General features: G+C 45.0%; 4 protein-coding genes across 4 annotated transcripts; 2 read left to right on the forward strand and 2 right to left on the reverse strand.

Annotated features, from left to right (window-relative positions):
* Positions 1 to 838: 838 nt before the first annotated feature.
* Positions 839 to 1,976, reverse strand: DFL_003045 (uncharacterized protein; the record flags this gene model as incomplete). The annotated part of the gene is made up of 2 exons (XM_067631921.1): positions 839 to 1,584; positions 1,658 to 1,976. The coding sequence occupies 2 exons, from the start codon at positions 1,974 to 1,976 to the stop codon at positions 839 to 841; spliced, it is 1,065 nt and encodes a 354-aa protein (XP_067494419.1).
* Positions 1,977 to 3,133: 1,157 nt separating this feature from the next.
* Positions 3,134 to 3,504, reverse strand: DFL_003046 (uncharacterized protein; the record flags this gene model as incomplete). Its single annotated transcript, XM_067631922.1, has 2 exons — positions 3,134 to 3,234; positions 3,312 to 3,504. 2 exons carry the CDS (start codon positions 3,502 to 3,504, stop codon positions 3,134 to 3,136), a joined length of 294 nt encoding a protein of 97 aa, XP_067494420.1.
* Positions 3,505 to 10,824: 7,320 nt separating this feature from the next.
* On the forward strand, positions 10,825 to 12,822 carry DFL_003047 (uncharacterized protein; the record flags this gene model as incomplete). The annotated part of the gene is made up of 3 exons (XM_067631923.1): positions 10,825 to 11,137; positions 11,341 to 12,379; positions 12,444 to 12,822. 3 exons carry the CDS (start codon positions 10,825 to 10,827, stop codon positions 12,820 to 12,822), a joined length of 1,731 nt encoding a protein of 576 aa, XP_067494421.1.
* Positions 12,823 to 13,487: 665 nt separating this feature from the next.
* On the forward strand, positions 13,488 to 17,192 carry DFL_003048 (uncharacterized protein; the record flags this gene model as incomplete). The annotated part of the gene is made up of 7 exons (XM_067631924.1): positions 13,488 to 14,197; positions 14,330 to 14,760; positions 14,820 to 14,985; positions 15,045 to 15,106; positions 15,576 to 16,369; positions 16,443 to 16,989; positions 17,047 to 17,192. The coding sequence occupies 7 exons, from the start codon at positions 13,488 to 13,490 to the stop codon at positions 17,190 to 17,192; spliced, it is 2,856 nt and encodes a 951-aa protein (XP_067494422.1).
* Between the last annotated feature and the right edge of the window lie 2,377 nt (positions 17,193 to 19,569).

The raw sequence follows: 19,569 nt of genomic DNA on the forward strand, positions 1-19,569 counted from the left end.
ACAAAATGTTGTCCGAAGTAATAACCCCCAAACGAGGAGCCACAACCAATGTTCTTTGACTGCCATGGTGTATGCATATATACGTCGTTCGCTCTAATCCATTATAAAATCAACGTTTGTTAATCGTGGTGGGCTAGCATATTCGTGGTTGATAACGCTCAATGAAGCTCAAAATGTAGCATGCGTGGCCGCGTGGGAGAAAACTTACTAGCCACAATGAACCCATTTCCTATTTGGGACACTATGTGTTGGCAAAGCCATATATTTCTGCACCGCCATAATGTCTTTAAGTATCACAAGGCATAGATCGTGGTTAGGTTGGTATTTTACATTATATTGTAGGATGTTAGAGTCGTTTATCTGCGGTGAGCTAAAGGCACGTGTTCATCATGAAGTTATATCATATACGCAAGCACGAGTTATAAGAAGCGTGGATATTCAAGCTTCGAGCTCTCCGCCCAGGTATACAACGATAAGACAAACCTCCATATTCTCCCTTTTGTGGTCTTTTAGGGGGGAAGATAATAAAAATTTATATAGTCGAAAAAAAGGTGCAAAAAAAGTGCAAAAAAGTGCAAACAATGGGGGGTGGTAGACCGAGGGGTCGATCTCGAGTTCCTTTCAGAGACCCCCTTCAGCGATAGAATCAGTAATTAGCTGATTATGACGGTGGGTTTAATCAACAGTTCGGCTACCACATCTTACATTCCCTCCACAAACTCAATATATACCCCTAGGAATTCCCAGGCTGGCTAATACTATGTCCAACGCAGACATCCCCTCTGATCCCACTACACTCTTAGACTTATCTCAACTACATAGAGTGTACCACACCACCCTACTTCTCCTCATCCCTCGCCAACTGCCTCTCATACTGCCCTGCCAGCCCACCCCACGGCGGCACCATATAATACACAATCCCATGAAAGATACTAGCAGCAATAGTAGCAACCCAATGAATCCAATGCCATGTGGGAAACCTACTCCCCACATAAGCCCCAAAACATCTAGCAGGATTCATAGCCGCACCACCATACCCCGGTCGCGTAAACGCCATACTAAAAGCCACAGTACCAACGGCAAGGCCCACGAATATAGGCCCCAAAGAAGGACCAAATATTTGTCTTTGTCGAGGATCTAAGCCGACGCCAAAGGCCATGAAGAGGACTACTAAACATGCTGAAAATTCATTTGCGAATGCTGATGATATTGAGATCTCGGCGGAGTTGAGCCAGCAACCTCCGACTTTGAAGTCTCGGCTGTTGTAGGAAGCACGGATGAGGAGACCGGCGAGACTTGCGCCGATGATTTGGAAGGAGACGTATAGGATTGCACGTGGTAAACTTGTCAATCGTGTGAAGAATGTTGCAATGGTAATAAGTGGGTTTAGATGACCTCCGGTGACCGCTCCGAAGCAGAAAATATACATGGCAGTAAAAATCGCCGAAGTAATGCCACCAACTAAAGGGCCAAGGAAAGAAGTTGTCGAGAACACTCCAGAGGCTGATACTGGATTGGGAGGAGGAGGATGGGCAGCCGGGGATAGTGAAGACCAATCGGTAGCATACACTAACAGCATAGTCCCTAAATTTGCCCACGAATCATCGATCATCAATAAACATAACTTCCCTGGGAAATTAGGAAGAATTGAACATACCCACACCTTCCACTGCCGCCGCCTTCCAAAGAATCGTCTGTCGAAACCCGCGTAAATCTAACGCTTGTTTGACAGTCATATGCGTTGCCGCATCGGGGATATCTTCCAAGACCGCCGCATTCTTGGGATCAGTTCTATCAAGAACAAACTCCTGATTCCCACCCAATCGCGCTGCGAAGGGCGTCATATGTATGTGTGCATGCGCTCTTAAAGGTTCCGGTATCGATTTCGAACGGCGAATAGTCCTATGTCTTGTAGTCTCCATCTTCACCCCGGCATCCTCGTCGCGTTTCGGATTCGCTTCAATTGCAACCGCCATCTTTTGGAATCTTAATCGATTTCTGCAAGCAATGAATTAAGAATATATCATTAAACAAAATCTTCCGAAGGCTCAAATTAATACTCCCTATAATCCAGCCCGGATCGCGGCGGCAATTGAAACCTTTTTATTAGCGGACATAACAGTATTGGTTAATGGATTACTACGACGCAGCGGATGGGGAGATGTTGATTAATCAATTGTTAGTAACACCGTTTTGGGGAAACCATTTGTTGGTCTGTTTCCAACCCCCTGTATCGTGTCGTATTTTTCGAGATTCCCCAGTGTAATTAACACCCATAGCTCCACTAGTAGGAACATGTTGGTTCAGAGTTTTGGTACGAAAAGTAGGTCTACTTGACCGAAACTACGTAGTCTACGCGCAGGGATTTAAGTCGCCAAACGAGGATTTAAGCTTTGCTCTCCAATTCTTAGGTACTAAACGACGTTCTGTTGGGACACCAGAGGTGGATAGCAGTGAAGCTTTCGGATATTTTTCGTTTTAATCACTGGCTTTATTCCCAGAGAGCAGCCATGACATCACAGCCTTTGGTTGACTTCACAGTCTTGGGTTGATCAGAGGACATCATTCATATGAGAAGGCTTCTAGTAAAAAAGAGATTCGACCGATAGAATTTGTAGATTTTGAGTATTAAAAACAGGGAATCAAAGAAATAAATTGCTAACATTCGAACCCAATCGATGCAATCGTATACATAACTCAGAATAAACAAAAATAGGAAGAAATTTGCCTGGGAGCTTGTCTCTCGACCAAGCCAGATCTAGAAGCCTCTCGCTTGAACAGTAGAGTCCTGACCACAAAAACATGTTCACAACGCAAACGACCAGGAGGGTGCATAAACTCAGATATCGATTCGCAAATTACTCAGATATCGATTCGCAAATTACAAATCGTAAATTTCGTAAAAAGAACAGCATCTAAAGGTAGAGACAAGGTTTATTCATCTGAATTCTCCCGAAAGAATAAGACAGTGCTTTGGGCATCCGACTCAAGACTTAGTGCATCGGGTTCGTTGTTAAGTCTCAAGAGTCGAACGGAGGCCTAGGGGTCTTCTTTCCCGGTTTGATTCAACCAACGATGGATTGAATCAAGGTATGAATGGTTGATATATTGAAATTGGTAAAGGCTCTGGTGCCTAGTCACTACTACTTGGCCGTCGTTTGTATGGTGGTATCGGGGTCCGCAGGATGATCTTGGAGAACCTTTTGATTGTCCGGCCGGGTCGGCGTATCTGGCCTAGGAACCAAGGGCAGGGTTTAAGATGTAAGTTAACTAACTCTAAATGTCATCGACGTAAGGGATCGAACACGCACCGAGTTCCGCATCTGGCCCGCGAACGGGAGAGTGGTCTAGACCGTCTTGCTGGTTAACGGGTCTATTTTCAATGCTTCGATTTGCATCATAAAGGTGGTGGTTTGAATCCTCTGGATGGCTTGGAATTGACGAAGCAAGGGCTTCTTCTACTTTGCCGTGAAGACTGTTTTGAGGGAGAGAAGGCCAAGGCATGGTATCCGTCTCCCACTTCGATACATCGATTCTGGCCTCCGAATATTTAAATGTGTTGCTTGTAGGGTAAAAAGCAGCTATGCTAAGTAGGAAGATATAAAACTCAAGTGGACTCTGATATAGTAGATTTTCTTATGAGGACGGTGTATTCTGATGATTGAATTGTCACCTAGGAGCAAGCTTTATTTATGCTAAGAGCCAGAGGAGCCTCATTGTATTCTCCCCGGATTTAAGATGGTCAGACAGATATTGGCTACTTTAAAATCGGTAGACAGGGAACCACGGCCCCACCCCACATCAAGCTTCATGATCTTTGACACAGCCCCAAAGCTAAGTCCTTAGCCCAATGCGTGCACGCCGAAAAGCAAGAGATGATTCAGAATCTTAGCTTTGACGTTCGATTCATAATTATTCCACGCGAAAAAAGGTTCGGCATGGCATCCAGTTCCTTTGTCTTGGAAAATCGACGCGAAAATTCGGATTTAATTGAACGCGGCTGGATACTAAGTCGTTGATTTGAGTGCGTGCGGGGTCCTAAGTGATGTAATCAACCCTGAAGCAAGAACCGAAAATGAGGGTGCCCGTTTAGGATCTAACCAACCTACGACACCATCATGAGCGACGCACCAGTCACAAACACACACAATAGAAAAATACTATCGATTTAAATACAGTGAATTTGAACATACTTGCATATGCACTCCCTACTAGTGGTGTCATGTTTGGCCAAACAAGTTGCGGCAGGTCAGATAGGTGGGACGTTCCGTGGATATTGAGTTTGTCATCACATGACCTAACGATGTTGTGATATTGATTTAACTACTTCAACAGTTAGCATTGTGGTAAGAATGGAACTTTGGAGCCTAAGAGTATGGTTGATCGAGATAGGCCACAGGTTACTATGTTTATTGAAGAGTCCACGACCTGATTCCATCGGCATGCGAAGGGACCTTCGGCTAATTGACGATAAAGCTTTCGATTTTTACCTTCCGGTACCCGCTGTTTATTATAGTAGGTCCATATGAAACATCCCTTTACCACACTTGGCATTATTATCATGTCTGGGTCCAGCGCTATTTACCATGCTAATACCAGGAATTTAAGTGTACTATAATTGACATATCACTTTTTTTTTGCCCATTAGACGTCTTAGCGCACTGCGTCTGGCCCCGTGTTGGAACTAGGCTACCCGATGCGTAGTTATGTTATCACTCGCTCACCTGTGCGGATCCGCCGTAGTTCATATCTACCAAGACCGTCCTTCTGACGTATATTCCAAATGTATTGCTGATTCTTAATTCTAAATGAGAAAACACATGAGTCCGAAGAATTATATAAGCGGCCCAGCTAAGAAATAAATTTTACAGCTAGTGTTTTGATAGAAGAAAAAAAATTCATTTGTAGACTTCAAGAATAGGAGATGAAGGCGTCATCGCTTCACTAGCGATATCGTTACTCGTCATTTCGTGCTTGCGTTGCTTCTTAGGTAACCAGTTGTAAACGGGGTATATAAGCCTATGGGATTGCACGATAGGAATACTACTGTATCACTAAGCTGTAGGATTGAGCAAAGTTTAGATATTATATCACTGGGAACCACCATGAGGAAGCTCGTTCGATTGTGTAGAGATCAGTTAAGTGGAATAATAGATGATTCCATGACTCACGTCGCCGCCATTTGTGGGCAACGTGTTTTCCTGGTTCTGGAGTGACCACTTCGTGGATACGAGACCTGTTCTTTAGGTGAAGTATTAATGTAACACGTATTTATCTTCCTCCTGGACAAAATACAGCTAGATTAAACCTTAAATAGGAGTTGCACTTCATCCTCGACACAATCCACCTACTCGCCCCAAACAAATCTCGAAATTTCCATATATTTGCCCTCGCTCTCCAACTAGCGCATGGCTTGTCTGTACCTAGACCTGGTCGGCGCATGGCGAATACGTTGTATTTTGAGTGCAAAAATGTGTTGCCTGTCTGTCAGAATCTTGTGTGTTCTGTTGATTGTTCTTGTTAGATTACATGCAATGGAGCCATACAACAACAACAACACTAATAACGCTAATAGCATCATGTGACCATACTTCTGACACTATCCATCGACACAAAAGTCGGCCAATGAATCAGCAAAAAAAAGGCTATTATATTTGAATTCGCGCAGGTGCATAGCTGTACGTATGTACGACTTGGTAGAGATACCCCGGTTTTGGAGTCAGCTTAATCATCCGAGCATCGCCTTGTTCTTTTTATCCTTTTCGAAATGGGAAATTAACGGCATCGATAACACGGAGTTTGAGCCTGTTCCGATAACTTACAAAGATTCCCCGGCCTCAACGATAAATCCATAGAGCCGATCCAACGCCGAAGTAATATCTGGCTTTGAGACCGCAGGCCTAGCCATCGGTGCCCCGGCACTAGTCGAACTTCTCATCAGGGTCTCCATTAGAGGACATGATACCTTCCAAACCGCCTAATCGGCAGGTCTAGATTTCCAGCGATATCAGTATGAGCTGAAGGTGATGTGCGTGGAACTTCAAGGATGGGAAACCCAGGCGAAGGTATCGGGAGGCGATTTGGCCGCCATCCTTGGCGCAACATTTTTGCGTTACAAAGTTGCCTCTTGCTAAGACCAGCTCAACGAAAAATATGGCATTAGTTGCGACAGCCCGGATCTGCATCGAATATCCAGCGTCTAGTCATCACCGTCAGAAAAGCCACAGAAACATAGTCGGAATTCTTGGATAAGGCGAATGGGATTTGGATTTAAAGATTCGACAAAAAAAAGGCCCGTTAGCACCCTTGTAGAAAGTACAATCAGTACTTTGTCTTTCTCCAAAGACAGTACCCGTAGTAGGGCGCAATTGGATCCTTGCGACGATGGAACTTCCTCTCCAGTTTCAGTAACAGATAAAATCAAACACTTGCAAAAGTTCTCCGAAAAGGTTAACCTAGAGGTCCAAGTTCCTAGACTGGACAAGCACACCAACGAACTAGAAAGAAGAGCGCACGAGTACCATAACACTTTGACAGCCCTGCAGCGTTATAAACGGGGGATCTACAACAGCAAACTCGAGGTCCTAGTCAACGATTTAAAACATCATACAAATAACCTTCACAAATTGACGAAGGATCAATCCAAGGGCATATTGATTGAACAACCTCCATAAACTCGTCACTTGATCTAATATTCGAATCAGTTGAGAGGTCAGGTCAAGCTCGCCTCTTATACAGCCCCTCGAGTCAACTCTTCATCCCATTCAATGAACTCAACGTGCCATTTGTACCGTCTCATCATTTAGCTCCGAAATTCTGTGGGCGAGCAGAAGAACTTATGAAAATGGAAGATTACCTACGCCCAAGCAAATCTTTCACAAATAGCCGTCATCCACGTCTGATAGTCGATTTGCATGGCATGGGCGGCATAAGGAAATCTTAGCTCGCCCGCTACTTCATTGAAGTTAATAAAGAGAATTATACTGCCGTCTTATGGTCCACGCCGCAGATACCGGCACGATAGGCACGAGCGCTAGGCGTATCCTCAAAGAGTTAATATCTCACTACGCTATGAAAGACGGCGCTAGCAGTGAACCTAGTTCTCGAAATGATTCTCCGCCAGTTGGTGGTGGCCTTGAAACAATCTTTAGAAGTATTGCAACAGATCTTCGTATTCCAGGGCAGATCGATAGTTCCGGAGAGCCAGCAGGAGACGCCGCATAAAATTCTTGGAATTGTGACCGAAATTGGTTGGCAAGAGAAAATAATTTCAGATGGTGTCTTGTCTTCGATTCGGTAGATACGGATCCAGAAATTGAAGGACTAAATAACCTAATCCCTCCCTGCACTCACGGCTATGTCGTTACCACATCGAAACTATAGATGACTTAGTCGCATATTCCTTGACGACCCGCAAGCCAACTACGCCTTCTAGCGGAGGCCACTCATTCTGGATTCATCCGTTGGTACAACTTTGGACCAGAGATTCTTATTCAAATGCGGGATCCGTCATTCTGGAACAAAGTAGAAAGGGTTAGCTGGCCTTCATACGCAGAGTGCACGAAGGGCTATTTGCCTAGTTGCCTACGGGTTTAGCCTTAATGGTGTTAAAAGAACAGCCCACGATTGGATATATGAGCGCGAGAATCATATGCCCAGCATCGATTCGAAGGAACTGGAGGGCGTCGATGCCAGGAGGTGTTTCGAGCTCGATGTATGTTCCAGGATCGAATTGCACAATCAGCGCGGAGCTAAGCTGGAGGGAATGAAAAGCTCATATTAATTTATGCATCTACATGTATTCAATAGAGCAAGCGGCAGTTGTTAAAGATGCGAAGCGCAATATATTAGTGTGGGCTATATACAGGTTCGGCAAATATAAGAGTTTCTGGCAGGACTATAAATCAGCCACCGGTATTACCACAATGGCCATTCAAGTATACGAGAATTTGCTGCCCGGTCACCCAGAGATTGAATTCAAATTTCTTAACCTCAAGAGCCGATTAATTAAATTTCAAAGACACCTTTCTGCAATTTACCTGGGGAGTGTCTACGACGCTGAAGATATTAGTCGTGAGATCCAGGAGATATCGCAAAAAGCCAAAATCATACAGCCGGACAATCATGAATTTATCGTGCGCCTTGAATTATTACGAGCGAATGGGCAGAGTGTATTCGGAAATCCTCATGGATCACTAGAGACATATCAACAATGCCTTGAGGAAATCAACGAGGACGAGAAGCTAAGAGCAGACCTCGACGAGCTCTGCATTGTTCAGACCAGCTATGCCATATCATGCCTTCGACTAAAATGTCATGACAAAGCCGAAGAACTTTTACATCGATCCCTGGGCTGCTGCCGGAAACGCGGTGAAGCTCAGAGCACTAGAGTCCGGGTACTGCTGCTATATTTATCCCATAAAAAAATACGAAAGAGGATTATTCTGGTGCATGTGGTTATCATAGGGAAGCTGTAGAGATTGCGGAATCACACTATGGTCTCGCACATAGCCAAACCCTCGATATACTTCGCGACTTTCAAAGAGCCTACACCAGACTCAGCCGGTCAAAAGACGCGGAACAGATATCAAAAAGAATTGTTAAAGGGGAAGATGGCCTGCACTCCCAAATGAAAGCGAGAGGGTTTTGAGAGATGTTTAACGAATATTAATTATTATGTTTATTCATCGTACCAACGATGGCGTAGCATATATGTATATAATCGTTCTGACAGCGGCAGTTTCCACGACAATATCACTAGGATATAATAGCCTCTTAATGGAAGAACTATTACTAAACTATGCTAGACCCTGTGATTTATCAATACAGTAATCAAGCTCATTATGGAGAACGGATCGTAATTTGCCGAATATCGAATACATAATGAATGTGGCATATCGTTCACGACAATTTTGTTAAGCTTGAGGTCGAGATTTACTTGTAAGTTCCAAACTAGTCGCACTACCATATAGCGCCCCCGGCCTCAAAACCAAGCTGCTTATTTTTGATAGCCCAAATAAAAAACGTGTAACGCAAGCATCTGGAGGATTAAACTAAATTTCTCGTCTTATGAGAAAATTAGCGTAGAGATATTTCTAAGCGGGTGCGTTGTGTAGTGAGGGAATGACATTAGTCTTGGAAGCAGTCTCAAGGACCCTCCTTAGTCTCGGGGACCCTGCTTGGTCTCGTTGCTAGACAATACGAAGTTCACACCCTGTTTTGATGTAACTATCGGTGTGTTACAGATTCAGAGTTTCGATCTTTCATATGAATCAGCTACGGAGTAGCTCCCGCACGAGGCATTACAAGTATATAATGAGCTCTAGGATTATAGTATTAAATTAGTCTCGTACCCCTGTGTCAAATATACTAGTCCTACACATTGACATTGTAATCGAAATTTGAAATTTGCTCAAATTTGGATAGTTGGGTGTTAGTACTTATAAGTAGCTTACATAAAACGTCGAAATGAAGAGGGTTCTAGATGCGAGAGAAGTCTGGAATAAAATCCCAGTGCTAACCATCTGGTTCCAATACCAAGAGAATGGAATGAAATTCCCGAGCGGATAATGGGAGCCTCAATATCCCAGTCCTCGCAAACTTTTTTATTTTTGTAACAAAAAAAAAAAAAAAAAAAAAAAAATGGGGGTCTCGATGTCTCAGGGTACTGGAATTTCGAACCTCGACTTCTACGAGGAACGTCAAATAAACCTCTGGCTTTGTGCTAGCAATAGCTAACATCAGCATGGCCAGCTGACTTGCTAGATTTTTGGAACCCCAAAATGGACTGCTCCGGACGAGTTAAACGCCCAGCCGTGAAATGTGCATGTGCAAAGCTGGTCACACGAACGTCAAAAAGCATCGCCAAGTTAGGCTGCCCTTCTAGTTCTATTCGCCTTCGATGATGCGATATACGAGAATATATAAACATCGAGACCTCATGCCATGATAACGATACCTGCAGTGTTACTTTGGCCATTCTCCACAGCTGTCCAATGCAATGATAGTGTGTAGATGCCTCCATGGGTCCACCACAAATACCACACGCCACGACTTTTTTTATTTCACGCTCGGAAATCCTTTCGAATCATAAAATTTCACGGAGACCATCCAAAATCGAAATCTGCAAATGAACCCGCAATTCTGGGTGATATGCATGACAAGAAAAAGGTCACAGCTGCCGCAATGGGCTAGAGCGTGACAGGACGCCATCAGACCCCTGCAATCGCATCATCCGCCTCCGTCGCCTATGTTGCTTTCCTTGTTGTTCATCCCACGTTTCGAGTGGACTCCACCTGCCCGACATAGACGATGGTATAAAGGCCCACCCGCATTAATATATAATGTATAACCAACCGGCTTCTACCCCATTCCTGACATAAAAGTAAGTAATAATTTGCCGCCAAGAAATAATAAGAATCCTGTCAGAATATAACGTTGGAGGCAAGGGCGAAAATTCAAGGGAAAGAGAAAAAAAAGGTCTTATTCGCTTCCTAATTTGGACAACCTCCTCCCCATTCCAACAGGCCCTTGAACAAGTCCCTGGCCTGAGAACAAACTTGAAAAGTTCTTGGAACGAGTCCCAACTGCGAGAGAGCCCAGAAAAGCTGTGAAAATTCTGTAAATGTCTTGTGTCACGCAATGGTGCCTAGTATGACGAGTAGACTGATGGACTTTGAGCAGACAGCTTCAGCGCAGAAAGACAGACAGACAGACAGTCAACCCCTTCTTTCGTAGCCACTGGAGTAAGGGTACATGTCAGGATACAGAATTCGGTGATACCGTATTAATCAAAAAGGAAGGATTGAACATTCAGTCAATAAAATGGCCAGCCGGAGCTCAAAAGAAGCTCTACTTCCACGTTCTTCTTCCATTCCATCATATGGAACTACCTCCTCTTCTTCTGCCTCTGTTGCATCGAATACCATGGCAAAGGATCACTCTCCACCCAGCAGTGAGGGCGCAGGAGCTGCCGACAAGAAACTCGAAGAAAGAATAGGCACTGAAGGGCTCGACTTACCTGTCTATGACAATGAAATCCGAACAGAAGAACAAACGTATGCGTTTGACGACTCGCGCAAGATCGGGATTACTGGCGCCGGCTTCTTGATCCTGAACAAGATGATTGGGACAGGCAGTAAGTCTGCATATTCCATGCTGTTACTTAATCCCACAACAACACTCAACACATTTCTCTCCCCTTCCTTCACCCTCGACTCTACCCCTCATAGCCCCCTCAAGACTGCGAAGATATCGATAGTCTCGTGGCCCTTCACATATACCAACGGCTTCAATGAAAGCATCACTTGGCTAGAGCAGAGCTAACATGATTGACGACAGTTTTCTCAACTCCCTCCGGCATCTTCGCCGCCACTGGCTCTGTCGGCGTCTCCCTCATTCTCTGGCTCATCGGCGGCCTCCTCACCTTCTGCGGTCTCTCTGTCTTCCTCGAATTCGGTCTTGCCATCCCTCGCTCAGGTGGTGAAAAGAACTACCTCGAGCGTGTCTATCGTCACCCAAAGTACCTCGCCACCTCCGTCTTCCTGTCGCAGATGGTCCTCCTTGGCTTCTCCTCCGGTAACTCTTTGGCCTTCGGAAGATACGTACTTTTTGCTAGTGGCCATGACATTGCAGACGGTTGGCAAGCTCGCGGTATCGCTATTGCGTGTATCACATTCGCCGTTCTCCTCCACGGCTTACTCCCCAAGTGGGGTATCCGTCTCTTCAACGTCCTCGGAGTCTTCAAGGTCTTCATCCTCCTCTTCATCGTCTGTTCCGGCTTCGCGGCCCTCGCCGGCCACCGTCGTGTCCCGGATCCCCATAACTTCGACAATGCTTTCCGCCTCGAGGAGGGGGATGGATATGGTGGTGGTGGTGTGTACGCCTATGCTACAGCATTACTCAGAATCATCTACTCCTACAAGGGTTGGGAAAACGCCAACTACGTTCTCGGCGAAGTGAAGAACCCAAGGAAAACACTCAGCCTCGCTGCCCCAATCGCCGTCGGTGGTACAACTATCCTCTACGTCCTCGCTAATGTTGCCTACTTCGCCGCTATCCCTAAATCCGATCTTGCCAAGTCTGAAGTCATCGTCGCTGGTATCTTTTTCAGAAACGTCTTCGGAGACAGTGCCGGTGCACGAGCCCTACCAGCGTTTGTAGCGCTTAGCAACTTGGGAAATGTCCTGGCTGTTAGTTTTGCGCATGCTCGTGTTAACCAGGAACTTGCCAAGGAAGGATTGTTGCCATACAGCAAGTTTTGGGCCAGCAACTGGCCAGTAAACGCACCATTGGCCAGTTTGTTCCTCCACTGGATTGTGACCGTTATTGTGCTTGTCGCACCACCAGCTGGGCCCGCCTACAACTTCATTGTCGACTTGTATGTACCCAACTTAGCCCCTATGTTTTTGATTTGAACGATAGCTAACCTAGTGATGAAATAGGTACACCTACCCAGGCGCCTGGATCAACGGCTTCGTCGTTGCTGGTCTCATTTATATCCAATTCAAGAAGTCCGAAAACTGGACATCGCCATGGCACACCTTCCTTCCCATCAGCATACTCTACCTTCTTGCCAACATATTTTTGGCCGTCGTACCGTTCATCCCACCAACAGGTGGATCGAACCAAGACGGATATCCATACTACGTATTCCCAATAGTTGGCGTGGGTGTCTTGCTCCTTGGAGGTGTATACTGGGCTTTGTGGACAAAGGTCTGGCCGAAGATTGGAGGTTATAGGATTGTGGCTGACAGACACGTTCTGGATAATGGTGAGGAAGTTATCAGATATAGAAAGGTTAAGGTTGGGCATTCGGAGTAGATGTTTACTACTAGTTCACTCTTCTTATTTCTTGTTAGAGTGCGATTGTTTTGCTTTTATTTAGCGGGGGTTTAATTATTTGTTCGTTCATCTTGCATCTTGCAGTTAAATGGATTAGATAAGAGACTTTGGTGGCTCAAGATGGCCCGACAGTTTGGTCATAGCTATACCGATATAGCGTTTAGTTTAACGACTTGCAGATTAATACTATCCACCAATTTGATTATATTTTACTAGAATGCATATGCACATTTACAAGATCCCGAACAAAGAAAAGTCATCTGTAGACTTGAGTCTAGAGCTATCTGGAAAATCGAGTCCCCGTAGTCAGTCTTCCAGCCAGCTATTGGCAGACTTGCTCAACCCTTGCCGAGCAGGAGAGTATAAGCGCTAGTCCAAATTTATAATAAGCGCTAGTCCCAGATAGGAAAGTACCAGAATCGAAAATCCAACAGTTGCAACACAGTTGCTTCAACATCTTAAAAATAACGCGTGCTATTGCTGCTCTCTACTGTTGCTTTGAACTCCTCTCACAATCTCTTCCAGAAATCTGCATCATCTCTCCCAACTCATAACTCAGTTCCATTTAACTTCATCCGTCAGATACCCAGTATAATCACACCGTCTCTGTTAAGACCCCCTTTTGCGGAACTCTTGTTGCCGTCATGTCCCTTCCCGAGATACAACCTCAACGTACAGACCAATGGGACAATCCCATATTGCCTGCGGATTACCATGGCTTTTCACGCGTCATGTGCAACGAATATCTCTGCGATATGATTCTAGACTACATGGACCATGGTCCTACCCTCTGGAGTTTGCTGAATATCAGTCGAAGCGTCCGCGCATGCCTTCTTACCTACCACTTTCACCGCTACAGGCGCATTGTAATCATGAGGATTTTCATGCCTTCCCACTGGGCCATGCCCCACCCTACGAATTGGACCCTCCGTGACGAGAAATACAGACGTCGAATGATCGATAATGGTCGTTGGCCCAAGAACAAGAAGTACTTTGACCGCTTTACAGACTTCAACTTTGAAGAGTTCGTAATCGGCAAGGTTCTTCGAATCCCTTATTGGGTTGCTCCAACTATCGACACTAGCTACATTGAAAAAATGACCAACCTAGGTCTGTTCCTGACTACACTCATCTTGGACGGGACTGCAGTCACCGGTCGTGGTCTCTTCCCCGCTTCTGACCCGGATGAGGGCGCAAAACGCCAAGCCAAGATCCGCTTCGAAAATCTTTTCAAAGCAGGCTGGTTTGATGCAAAAATCCTGACCCGCTTCCCACCCCCCGTAACTCTTCCACCTCCCGAGTCAAATATCCCAATCCCCGGCCCCTTCAGTGGTTTCATCGCGGCGATGAATGAGTCGTTGATACTAAAATCAATTGCTTTCTTTTGAAATATAAAACTCGATTGGTGTCTCTGTTGCATGGGAGCCTCCTGTGTTAGTTTCGCCCAAAAATCATTTACACCGGTAACAAGAATAAACAACTGTAGCGGCCGAACCGTCCAACTTGGAAACCCCTACGGCGCTGTAACCGGTGGTAAAGTTCGTCGAAAGGATTATTTCCACGTTGTAGATGGAATCAGACCCCGCGTCCCCGTCGCACTAACTACCCTCATACCAGGAAAATACAAAACACATCTCCCAGGAGGCGAAGAAAATTTCCCAGAAAGAACTTCACATTTACCGACACGACCGGAATATACTCATGCACCGAATGATCCACCAAAGGATGGCCATCCAGATGAGATAAAGAAGTATAGACCTCGATTCGAGAGTTTGGCAGGGCCAGTGTCCGGACCTGATTGTGAAGACTCGCATGGGGAAAGAGATAAAACATTTACAGCTATGGGATTATCAGGCAAAGGGTTGCATACACACTCAGCTGCAGGGGCGGGACTAGACGGGAGAGAGGAGTGCAAGTGTGCGTTAACTGCGGGTTATGGGAGTATGAAAATTATGTCTGGACGTACGAGGAACCAGACAGTGAAGGCGAAGAGATAGAAGACGAACCTAACGAAGAAGGGGCAGAAGAAGAACAAAGGCCGAGGAAGACAAAACTGGTCAAGGTGAAAGACCCAGGAAGACAGATTCTAGGCGAACTATGTGAAATTTGTGTCCCTTTTTTTACCTGTGGAGATTGTGGAGAGTATGCCAACCTCGAATCCAACGCATTTGTCATATATACTAATACTGAGCACATATCAGTTTCTACTGTCCCTCCTGCCTCGTCGAACCCCGCGAAGACGACCGCCCAAACCCCTGGGCCAGTAAGTCACTATATCCAGACTTCATGCGCCACCCTTGCGACATCCACAGTGGTACCTGCGAAGCCTGCTTCTTCGCCTACAGATACGAATGCCTCAAATGTCAAAAGTACATTTGCATCGACTGTGTCGAAGAAAACCTCACAGATCCGGCTTGGGCACGGCGCTCAGTTTGCAGTTTATTCGTTTGTAAAGCCTGTAAAGGTGGGAGGGGTAACGGGCCAGAGCAGATCATGACTTGTAAAGAAAATAGTGGGGACTTCGGGTTAGGACATGAGTTTTGTTTGAATTGTCTAGGGGCATTTGTAGGTATTGTGAGGAGGTGTGGTGCAGTAGTTGTTTTGTCAGCAAGCGTTAGTATCCACTCCCAAAGCTTCGATATGTATCCGATTTGTCTCATCACCAGACTTCTCACTGTGTATCCGATTACACACGAGTGTTGTGGGAAGATACTAACATAACGAGGGAACAGGAGAACAATTCCTGAAAGATCACAACGTTGTGATGGGAAAAGACGAATACTCCTGCTTCACTTGTCAAGCATGCTTTGAATACCAACTCGCCTGGGCAAAAAACGAACAAGAACGGGTAGAAATATGGAAATTCATGGGAGTAAACATACTCCAGCGGGAGATGAAAGACGTCAAAGCAAAAGAATCAGAGTATGCTACCGAGGCTGACATTCAAAGAAGGACAAGAGAAAGCACCTGGGGTAGTTATTCTGCACCGAAGAAAAAGAAACGTCGCCCTAAGGTTGAGGACCAAGTATCTAGTGTTGTTGAACTAAAAAATGATGCAGATTCCTCGGATCATGAATCGGATGGATCGGGTGAGACTTCTGATACTTCCTCGGGTTATTCGTCGTCTTCCACCCCACCCGAGAAATCCGGAGAAAATCATCCGGTTATAAAGAAGATCGATGCTCTATACCTCCTCCTCGGCATCTTAGTCAGCCGCAGCACATCAACCCCCCACGGTACAGCAGAATTGATGAAAGCAATGCACCTTGCAAGAAAAAACATCCTCGCCAGAAAACTAGCAGAACAGAGCTACAAACGCAAGCGAGAGAATAACAAACAAGGCCGCAAACGAGTCAAGAATGCCGACGATCCTGCATTAAACGACCCGATTTTGAAGGACAGTCAAAGAAACTATATACTCGAGATCAACACACATCCTCGCCCAGCTGGGCAACGAGCTGCCACGCCATTGAGAAATGTGGTGGACGAGGTTGAGGTTAACAAACTTAAGAAGAACTTTGAATGGGTACCTTCATACACGGATAGAATTTACTAGGAGAGTAAGGTTAATGATATTACGAGCGACTACTATTTGGCAGGACCAGATATGGAGAGGCTTGAGTTTGAGATCGAGAAGGAAGACAAAAATGAAGGGAAGAGGAAGAGAGATTGGGAAAAAAATCGCTCAAAGGGGGGTAGATTGGAGGCTTCAATATCTCCCTGATGATTGGAGTGGTGAAAGAGGCAAGAGAGTCAGGAGAGATGCAGAGTTAAGTAGCAGCAGCGATGAAGATAATATTGTGATAGTGACGAAAGATGAGAAGAAAAAGAGGAAGAGTCTGACGAAACCAAGATTGGCAATGATGAAAATGAAACTTAGGGGAAATAAGGGAAGCGATGGGAAGGCATTGAAAGTCGCAACAGTAATTCTAGAAGAACAAAAGCGGGATATTAAGCAACTAGGGAAGTTGTGGGCTGCGAAGGAAGCGGAGCGCAAGCAAGAAGAGGCAGAAGAAGAGGCAAAGAAACTCAGAGGACTCAAGGGACTAATGAAGAGGAGAGCCGAAAAAAAGGAGAAATGTTCCAAACCACAGAAGAAGAAGTCGAGGCGACAGAAAGTTGGTTCAGCAGAAGACGATATGGCAGGTGAAATGACGGAATTGATGCGAAATCTAGATATAACCATTAACACGAATATAATAGAGCCACCTGTCCGGGCTAGGGGACGCCGAGTAAGGTTTGTAGAAGTGAGCGGGCAGGACCCACCCGGAGTGGCAAGACGTACTCCTACCGTGCTTGATGGACGAGGGAGGAAAATTTACAAGGAAGAAACAAAAGAGGGCTCGTAGGGAAAGTGGATCGTATTACATGTATGCACGGTTAACTGTATTTCTGTATGTGATAACAGTAGCGTTCAACAATGAAGAGCAGAAAATGCGAAAGACACATTTTTATATTTTATAATTGCACGGCAGGCTGAGGAATTACAGCGTTTGGATATCAGATTATTAGGATTTGAAGGCCTTTAGTCGAAGCTAGTCTGTGATTTCGAGTGACTCTGGTGGAAGAGGTGGTTTGTTTCCCTGCTTATACCACGAAGGCCAATCTTCCTCCGGCCACTTCTCAATAGGAATCCCATTGTAAAGCGCATGTGGACTACCTTGAATCCGAGGGTGTGCTTGGCTATACATATACTGCACTACTTTATCAATTGGTACCCCGGTCGACAGCCAACTAGCCACCATGCCGGAGACAATCCCTGCCCTAAATTCTAAACTCAATGAGTGCTGCTATTAGCAAATATGCTCTCCTTAGAGAGAAGAAAGATATATTATGTTGAAATGGTTCACCGAAATAGATGATTATGGACATACCAAAAGAAGTTCCGTCGACGAGGCAAAATTTGTGTTCAACCTCGTAAGGCTCGTAGCTAATGACCTCTCCTTAACACGGGGCGATATGTCCCACGCTGGTGCCCAGACCTTAACCCAGTCTGCATGTTGGTAAACATTCTTCCCCGTATACGGGTTGTAGCCACCGACAACAATCATACGGTCTTTAAATATGTCCTTGTGTTCTCCAAAAAAGGCAAGCAATTTAGTAATTGGACCGCCCAATATCATTTAGATATAGATGCACCTAATTAGCGAGAGCCCAAAACCATCGACGAATAAGATAGAAAGTATATTGACCAAAACTAGCAAACTTACCTTTCTATTTCCAGCCGCAATAGTAAAAACTACATTTGGAAACTTCGTAAATTCAATAAGAATAAAAAGCAGCATATCCACAAACGCGCTTTGAATCTAGGTCTCTCCATAAGGCCATAACGCATTTGCTTCATATAATTTCGCGAGCCATTTCTGAATACGCCCCAAAGAGGTTTCTAACACATTTATTTTTAGAATTATGAGCTTTAATATGATCGTATACTTTTAGCAAGCCATCAAAAGCTGTTAGAATTGCCGCCACTCGAAATTTGCCGCGACCATCCTCGTATTCTACGATTGCAATTTCGGGTTCTGGTCCTAATCCTGTAGTTTCGCCTGCTATGCTCCCGACAATTTCTGCACCGTGGTTTTGCTCTGCGAATTGCTCTATATCGTTGATGATGTCGACTGCCAGAGTATCCTTTGGGCTTTATCCTGCATAGATTACATCTACAAGCTCTTTGTTGACAGATGTCGGGTAGCTTTCTTTAGTTTGATATGTGGAAGTTGTCGCTTTCGGATTGGGGAGGCACCGTTTTCAGAAGGCTCAGGCTCGTCTTCGCTCTCGTCCTCGTCCTGAGATCTCCGCCCTCCCAGCCAAAACGGGGTATTTTCACCGCGTATAGATGATTGGTCACGGTGGATAATACCGGATCGATCTCCGAGAAAATACGCTCATACAACAGTATCTAGAAATTTCAATAGTAATATGTTACTAGGAATCCATCCGTTTGTAAGCCTTCGAGAAATATTATTACTCTACACCCCTACCTTATCTTCATACTTTTTATATAACCCTCAATAGCCGTCCTACTCTCACTACCATGTGTCACCGTAACCTGAAACCCAATTGAAAAAGTTCGATATGTATACTCTCAGACACAAAGACATTTAGCCTACGGGGTAGCACTGCTATTTTTTGCGTATCAACTATAAAAGCTTCTCTAAATTCTATGTCATCTCTAGCTTGGAACTCTGGATAAAGTAATATTCTTCCAGATATCGGTGAATTGATCCTATCTTGGAGTATATGGGTATTTCCGGTATCTGCGGTGCCAGCTGCGTCTGGTTCCGAGGTTGTATAATGTATGCGTCCATGTGGGATATGAAAATACATCTGAGAGCGGGAACTCAGAGGAGAGGGTGGAAACTCCTGTCGTTTATATTTCTCATGGTTAATACGATTGCCTCGCTGCAACTTCGAAATAACGGTCAGTTATTCTGCCGCCGTAATGCGTTAGCTGTTCGATGCTAGGGATCCCACACCGGACCAAATCTCAATTTGTAATCAGATAACACTCAAATTTCGTTGGAGGTTGCGCACGCATAGTTCAAGCATTCAATCATCCTAGAAACGTTTATCTATTCATCAGAGCCCTCTCACAAACAAACAAAAACCACGATGTTGAAATCAAGATGTATATGGATGATCCCGCTACAAACAAATGTGACGGAATATTAAATATTAATTTCCAGTATCAAAAAAACAACTAACTTCTATAAAAAGCGCTAGCAA

This window comes from Arthrobotrys flagrans (assembly GCF_004000055.1).
Source record: "Arthrobotrys flagrans strain CBS H-5679 chromosome Unknown unitig_3, whole genome shotgun sequence".
In the NCBI taxonomy this organism is placed as follows: Eukaryota; Fungi; Ascomycota; class Orbiliomycetes; order Orbiliales; family Orbiliaceae; genus Arthrobotrys; species Arthrobotrys flagrans.